This window comes from Erythranthe guttata, chromosome 9 (genome assembly GCF_056151865.1).
Source record: "Erythranthe guttata isolate IM_541 chromosome 9, IM_541, whole genome shotgun sequence".
In the NCBI taxonomy this organism is placed as follows: Eukaryota; Viridiplantae; Streptophyta; class Magnoliopsida; order Lamiales; family Phrymaceae; genus Erythranthe; species Erythranthe guttata.
In genome coordinates this window covers 1,424,406-1,432,744 of record NC_142541.1, presented here as the reverse complement: position 1 = coordinate 1,432,744, position 8,339 = coordinate 1,424,406, and the positions used below count along the sequence as shown (strand labels likewise).

Below are 8,339 nucleotides of genomic sequence, written 5' to 3'. Positions count from 1 at the left end.
ATTTCCGACCGTACACCATAACGGCATTTTTTCATCTAATTTAGGTGTTTTTAGCCTCACCCGAAATTCCTATACCACCATTACACCTAAAATTATAGAGATTTGGTTTTAGCCTCCCACCGTGGTCAACCCCCATATCACCAAATACTCAAATCCTATTTTTCCACCAAATTTTTTGGTGATGGAATTTTCATCTCCCACCGGTCCACCATTTTCCTATTTTTTTCACCAAATCCTATTTTTCCTACCAAATATAGAGGTGAAAATAGGATTTGCCGTAATTAACACCATTTTATTAAGTACCATATATATAAAATGACGATTTTAACTAATTGCACCCGATTACCAACTCATTAGCATATTTATCGTAAATACATAGGTATTAATTATTAAATTAGTTTTTAAAATATAAATACATTTGTTATTATTAATAAAACATTAATTCTAATAATATAAATATGCTTATTTTTAATTAATTTGTATATTTTGTTGGTATCAATGTTTATTAGTTCATTTCTTTACTTAACTAATACGCTAATTGCTATTAATAAAATATAATAAGCAACAATAGAATAATTAATGAAACACACTTTAATTGATGAAATAGAGGACAAGACATTTAAATTGAAAACATAATTTTTTAAATTATATAGTTAAAAAAATTTATTACTTAACATTGGATCTATAATTAATATTTATGAAATAAAATATAATAAAATTACGATTAACATTATATTTATAATTTTGGGGCATATACGGTGAGCTGCCATGGGAGACCAAACCAAATCCCATTTCCTATAAGTGGTGAAATGGTGAAATATTATTATTATTTTAATATTTGGTCTAAATTCTGGTGAAACCCATTGGAGACCAAAAACACTATTTTTCCACCAAAAATGGTGGAATGGTAAAATAGTATGCTACCGGTGGGAGATGAACCCATTTTCTCACCACCAAAAATGGGATTTGGTGAAAAAATTGTGAAACCGGTCGGAGATGCTCTTACATGTATATTTAAAGATTAATATGTAGACTTGGAGATTGAGTTTCTTTACTAGCAGATTAGATCTCGAATTCGGTTTTTAAAGTTTCGATTTCGGAGTGTTCACTTGGCCGATAAACTGATCGAACCGAAAAAATTGAATCAATTCGGTAAAAAAAAAAATCAGTACTGAACCGAATAGTTTGGTTCGGTAAACATTACAAATTTTTGAAGTATCGACGTTTCAGTTTACCAAAATTCCGGTTCGGTTCAATACAGTTTTATCGAATGGAACGAACACCCCTAATATATACTAACTTGGTCAAAATTGAGTCAAACAGCTAAATTAAACAAAAAAAAAAAAGGAAAAAAAAAAATAAGAAAAAGAAAAACTTGATAAAAAGTAAGAAATAACTCGAGATTTGATCTCTGTTTGCCCGAAAAGAACATCAAAACAACGTTATTTCTTTTCAATTTGTTGAAATCGCAGTACCCAATCAATGTCTGGACTGGAAGAGCTGAGGAAGAAACTGGTCCCACTCTTCGATGCGGATATAGGGTTCCCATCCGGGTCGAATATCGACCCGTCCGATTCTTACATGGTAATAAAAATCCCTTCTTTTTTTAATTCATCTTTGAAACCAAAAGAAGAATAGAATTTGATTTTTTTGTGAAACAGTTATCAGATGGTGGAACAGTGAATTTGTTGAGCAAATCATACAATTACTACAACATAAATGAAATGGGGCTGCAGAAATGTAATAACTCTTCAGCGGATGATTGTGAGAAGACGTACAAATGTGCTTCGCACGAGATGAGGGTATTTGGGTCAATTGGCTCTGGTGCAAGCAGTGTTGTTCAGAGGGCTATTCATATTCCTAATCACAGGATTATTGCCCTCAAGAAAATTAATATTTTCGAAAAGGTATTTTTTTATTATATAGATATAATTGTATGTGTGTGTATCTATATATGTGCTGAATCTTTTTTTGTTGTTGTGGTTTGAACTGGGATTTTTTCTTGATTGGGGTTTTGTTTAGGGATTCCGTTTGTCGTTTCCATGCGATTTTACACATTTTCGAGCTCGTTTTTTTGGAATTATGACGTTCGTTTGTTTGGGATACCGTAATTAAGCTAATGTTAGGTTGATTTAGGAATTTTCGTTTGTCGTTTCCATGCGATTGCTTGCGATTTTATACATTTTCGAGCTCGTTTTTTTGGAATTTAGACGTTCGTTTATTTCCGTAATTAAGCTAATGTTAGGTTGCTAGAAATGTTGATATACAGTTAAACCTCTATAAATTAATACAGTCGGGACTAGCAAAGTTTTATTAATTCAGCGAAATATTAAATTATCGAATTAATAAATTTAGTAGGTTTTTACTGAGTCGGGACCAAATTGAAATTATTATTTACGCGATGTTATTAATTCATCGATGTTCTACTGTATATAAAATATTTGAACCAAAAGTTGAATCTTCTTATTACGCAGTTTTCGTTCGAATTTAAGTACGTGTGTAATGAATAAGCTTGGCACTTCGTTCAATGCATTAGAGAAAGAATTACGATTTGAAAAGTGAAAAAGAAAACGTGTCAATCTAATACGAATATTTTACAGGAGAAAAGGCAGCAGCTTCTTACGGAAATAAGAACATTATGTGAAGCGCCTTGTTATCAAGGCCTCGTCCAATTTTACGGTGCTTTTTATACTCCCGACTCGGGGCAAATAAGTATAGCTTTAGAGTATATGGACGGAGGTTCTTTCGCAGATATCATTCGTATACGAAAGACTATAACGGAACCAATTCTTTCATCGATGGTGCAAAAACTCTTACTTGTAAGTCGTTTCACCTTATTACGACCTTATTGTAGTGTTTTTTTTTTCTTTCTTGATTTATAATATTTTTTCATGATTTTTTAAAGGGACTAAGTTACTTGCATGGAGTACAACACTTAGTTCACAGAGATATCAAACCGGCAAATTTGCTCGTAAATCTCAAAGGGGAGCCGAAGATTACGGATTTTGGGATAAGTGCTGGCTTAGAGGATTCAATGGCTATGGTTTGTTCTAACTTAGTTTATACATATCGTCGATTGTTTTTTCCTTTTCTTTTTGCTAACTTTTATGTGATGTGGGCCCCAGTGTGCGACTTTTGTGGGGACCGTTACATACATGTCGCCCGAGAGAATTAGAAACGAAAGTTATTCTTATCCAGCTGATATTTGGAGCCTCGGACTTGCACTTTTTGAATGTGCAACTGGCGAATTTCCTTACACTGCTAATGAAGGGCCTGTTAATCTTATGTTACAGGTAAAAAAAGATCGAGCGAATGTCGTTTTTACTTCGTTTAAGAGTAGTTCTCGTAATTCAATATTTGGATGCATTATTCTGATATATATATATATATATATATATATATATATATATATATATATATATATATATATATATATATATATATATATATATATATATATATATATATATATTCTTGATGTGTTTCGTGTTTTGTCTGAAGATATTGGATGATCCATCTCCTTCATTGTCGGGTAGGAATTTTTCGTCGGAGTTTTGCTCTTTTGTCGATGCTTGTCTCCAGAAAGATCCAATCGAACGGCCCACGGCTGAGAAGGTGAGCAATCGTAGAGCATCATATTATAAAAAAGATTCATAAAACAAGATCCCATTTTGACTTATGTGCTTGTTCTGCAGCTGCTTTCACATCCATTTATAACAAAGTACGAGGATTCTGGAATCAACTTAGAATCTTTCGTCCAAAGTATATTCGACCCGACACAGAGGATGAAAGATCTTGCAGATGTGAGCTAATTTTCTCAATTTTGATTTTTCGATAAATCTACGCTGAATTAATAATTTTATACTGACACATGCATGGCTTAATCAGATGCTGACGATACACTATTACTTACTCTTCGACGGCTCGGATGATCTTTGGCATCACACAAAGACTTTATACGAATGCCATTCAGTTTTAAGGTAAAATTACATACGATTTCCTATATATAAATGTACAAATAATATATTATATGTTATATGGTTTGCAGTTTTGGCGGGAAAGAATATGTGGGCCCGGATGATATTTTTACGAATCTGTCGAATATTCGGAGAAAATTGGCGGGAAATTGGGGTTCTCAAAAGCTGGTGCATGTTGTGGAGAAACTTCAGTGCCGTGGGCATGGTCAAAATGGAATTGCGTTTCGTGTGACGGGCTCGTTTATCGTTGGGAATCAATTCTTGATATGTGGGGAAGGTGTACAGGTGGAGGGCTTGCCTAATTTCAGAGATTTATCGATCGATATACCTAGCAAGCGTGTGGGCACATTTCGGGAGCAGTTTATTGTGGAAAAATCAGATGTGATTGGGCGGTATTTCATCGCCAAACAAGAGCTTTACATTGTTCAGTAAATAATTTAGAGTGAGAACTCAACTCTCTTTGTTGTATCAATAGTTGGAGTTGAGAGTAACTAATTATATATATATATTTTTTTTTTCATTTTTAAATGTAAATGTATATAACCAAGCCAAGAATCTTATTTGAGAAAATTAGTGATAACTGTGCCATTCTATTTTGGCGAAATTCTGCATAAACTGAACGTAAATCAACTACTATGTTGCGCAGTTATTGTATTTCGACTATCAGAGTAATATTGCTTAACTAAAGTATTGAATCGAATATTCGACCTCGAAAACAATAAATCAACTATAAGGAAACATAATTGTTTTATTATTAGACTATCTAGATCCTATAGTTTATTTACGTAAACTGTCGCATAACAATATAATTTTTTTGTTGAATTAATTAAGTCTGATTGATCTTCTTTTGATTACCAACCAAATCAAGCACGAACGATCTTTAATCAGGCAGAACGTGGATCGAGCCCGATTAGAGTTCGTATCTTATCAGACAAATATAAACATTGAAGTTTGGTTCAGAAATTAGCTTCACTACAAAAGACTTTATACAACAACCATCTTCGAACAAAAGCGAAAACAACAAATCAAAGATAAATCTTTTTCTGATGTAAGAAAAGTATACACCAAGAAAATACTCGTTTTCTAAGGATACATTTTTTGAGGTTTTCTAAATCCTGCAATATGCTCTATAGATACAGCGAAGATCGATCACAAAAAGTCGATCAAGCATCATCAATCAGTAAGTTTCATGTTATAATAACGCTCCAAATGTTTGGCCGTTCCATCATCGAGAACACTATCCAACAGCTCGTACTTCCTATAGTGCCCTTTCAATGTTTCACTCTGTTGGTTTGCAAGCTTTTCTTCTTCGCCTCGTTGATGCTATTACATCAAGACAATTAAAAAAACACAATATTATATTTTACAGCAAAATTTCTAACACAAAAACATTAAAAAACAAAATTGAAAGTAGCATTAATTACACTTATAATAAAGTCTTTCCAACACTCTCTCTTCTCCTTATTGATTAAAATTCAGTTTACTAAATCTTTTATATGGAAAAGGGTATTTTAGTCTAACAATATATATTTTCCTAAAATCAATCCACATACAGTGACCATAGGGGCAAGGGGGGCCATGGCCCCCCAACATTTCTCAAATCATTAGCATTTTATATAGAGATTTATTATTTTTCGTGGGTGGTAACAATACCGGCCCCCCTAGAAGATTTTTAGTGCATATTTGGCCCCCACGGACATAAAATTTTGGCACCGCCACAACCACATGCAGTAGAACCTCGATAAATTAATAACCTCGATTAAATAATAGTTTCTCTCGGTCCCGACTCGTTGAAAACGTGTTAAATTAATAACTCGATAAGTTAATAAATCACTAAATTAATAGAATTTCCCTAGTCCCGACTGTATTAATTTATAGAGGTTTAACTGTATATGGAGATATGGAGATTCTTAATATTTGTGCAACGGTGAAAAAACGATACCTAATGTGGAATAGAGGGAGTAGCCAATAGTTTTTAAACAGAATGTACCTCAAGCACTAGGGATGCTTCTGCAGCATGTTTCCTAACAAGGTTCTTGATTTTCTTGGCCACCTCAAAATCGGGTTCCGTGGGGTCCACCCAACGACACACTATCTTACGTCCCGGTTTTCTCGGACGATCATCGAACATCTCGACTTTAGCAGGCTGGGCACGGACGGGCCTCGGCATACCCAATATCATGAGACAATAATTTTCCATCTGACCGATAATTTCTCGGGCCTGCTTAGGGTTCTCCATTATCACTAGAGCCGATTGCGGCATGTTCTTCGATTCGAAATAGTTGGGGATAAATTGAACGCTGCTCACATTGCCAAACTGGTTGAAAGCGGCTTTCAATACAGATTCGGTAACTTGGGGAGACAAATTGTCTACGTATATCGTCCTCTTCACCTTCTCCAAGAACGCGTCGTACTCTTCCTCGGGTGAGTTGCCCATGATTGATTAAAGAAAAAACTAAAATTACAAAACAAGATGAATAAGTGGACAAAGATTTTGCAATAAAATGAACAAGCGAAATAAATTACAGTTCTAAAAACATAACCCAGCTGCTACAGCTGAAATTAACCGGGTAATTTCTCCACCGTTGATTTACACACAATAACAATAAGATGTGAAGATTGATTCTTGATTTAAAAAAAACTAAGAACTCAATCATCTTCTTCAATTCATTAACATCAATGCAGAATTTCAAGAAACACGACAGGATTAATTGCGCATACTTGAACGACGTGTGTAATTTTTTAAACCTAATTTTTTTCGCAATCAACAGAGAAATTTTCGTATCATAACATAAAATTTGCTAAAAAGAACTGGATTTCTATAAAAGTGCATGTGGATGAATAAAGAGGGGTACCTGGATTGAGCAATTTAATTTGTTGGATCAAGGGCAGCTACTTAGAATAGGGGATTTAGGGTTTCAAATAGAACAGTGGAAGGACCCAATTTTTAATCAGAACTGATGAACCGGAAATAAGAACCGGTCGTTTTGCCAGCATAACACTCCGCCTCTTGCTTACTTTCTTTTATTATTATATTTTGCTTAAACAAACAGTAAAACTTCAAACTTTTTTAAAAAGTCTATTATTTTCGTGAAATTCTTGATTAAACTGAACGTAAATCGACTATATTGTTTGTGTAGTTAATATATTAACCGACTAATAATACTATAAAAATGCACTAAATCAACAATTTCATAGTGAACTACAAAATAGATAAAATTAGTGAAAACACCTCGTTTTGAAATTGCACTGAGACATGTCTAAGCTCTGGAAATAATTAATGATAACCTTCTCCTTATGTTTTTCGCGGAATTCTGAATAGAACTGGACGTAAATGGATTACACTCTTCGCGTAGTTGATTTATTAATTGACTATCAAGATGCTATAGTTAACTAAATATTAGACTGCAGAGACAATAAATCGACTATAAAAAAACATAGTTGATCTATTATTAAACTATCTGAATCATGTGGTCGATTCGTAAACTTTTACATAACAATACTAACATCGACGGAAGGAAAATGGTGGTGATACCGGAGAAGACGACTTCAGCGGAGGCACGTGGGACGGAGCAACCATGATTTTGTGTTTGATAATCGGTTCCAGGGTGAAGGAAAGTGTAGCATTAGAACAACTCAAAGATTTGAGTATGACTTTTCTCGGACAATCTATGGTAATATTATCGACAAGCACAATTATTACAGCTATTAACGGAGAGGAAGATTCTCGGACAATCTATGGTAATATTATAGACGATATTAAGAGATTGGCGCTAGGTTCCGATGCTTTCAAAGTTTGTCATGTCATGAGGGAAAGCAATCGAGCAGCTCACGAAATTGCTAGATTATCTTCAATAGAGTCCTTTACTTCGAACGTTTTGCCGAGCTTTATTCTAGATATTGTAATGTCTGAATCATTACATCAATAAAATCTGCTAGTTTTTTTCTAAAAAAAAAAAAAATGTCTCAAATACAATACATAAAGAACATGGGTGAAAGAAGAACCTTAAGCAACAATCTCTAGAATAATAGAAGCAACAGTTATAAGACTAAAGCTTATTATTAGAACTAAGAAAACTCCCAAGTCAAATCATTTAGTTTCAATATTCAAATATTTGGTAGGACTCGCAAACTTTCAAAGTATTTATTTGATTCGTAGAGTTTCTACAAAGAAATGATACAGAAATTTGAGTGATAAGCAGTTAACATTAGGGTCGATTAAATAATCTAATGATAACACAATTATTTTATCGAATCCCAGACGTTCAACAAAAAAGTTTCATAAAAGGCAAGATAAGATATAATAATACGATATTTTCGGGTCAACCCTGTAACATATTGGGATACCAATTACCAACATAA

The 8,339-nt window shown here is 33.7% G+C and overlaps 2 protein-coding genes across 2 annotated transcripts; one reads left to right on the top strand and one right to left on the bottom strand.

The window, feature by feature from the left end:
- The first annotated feature begins 1,347 nt into the window (after positions 1 to 1,347).
- On the top strand, positions 1,348 to 4,592 carry MKK3 (mitogen-activated protein kinase kinase 3). The gene is made up of 9 exons (XM_012975758.2): positions 1,348 to 1,584; positions 1,662 to 1,907; positions 2,601 to 2,819; positions 2,906 to 3,043; positions 3,126 to 3,293; positions 3,502 to 3,615; positions 3,696 to 3,803; positions 3,889 to 3,980; positions 4,049 to 4,592. Exons 1-9 carry the CDS (start codon positions 1,483 to 1,485, stop codon positions 4,407 to 4,409), a joined length of 1,548 nt encoding a protein of 515 aa, XP_012831212.1. The 5' UTR covers positions 1,348 to 1,482; the 3' UTR covers positions 4,410 to 4,592.
- A 335-nt stretch (positions 4,593 to 4,927) lies between these two features.
- LOC105952169 (RNA-binding (RRM/RBD/RNP motifs) family protein) lies at positions 4,928 to 6,982 on the bottom strand. The gene is made up of 3 exons (XM_012975686.2): positions 6,833 to 6,982; positions 5,968 to 6,432; positions 4,928 to 5,300 (listed from the first exon to the last, which is right to left on the bottom strand). Exons 2-3 carry the CDS (start codon positions 6,412 to 6,414, stop codon positions 5,151 to 5,153), a joined length of 597 nt encoding a protein of 198 aa, XP_012831140.1. The 5' UTR covers positions 6,415 to 6,432; positions 6,833 to 6,982; the 3' UTR covers positions 4,928 to 5,150.
- Positions 6,983 to 8,339: the final 1,357 nt, after the last annotated feature.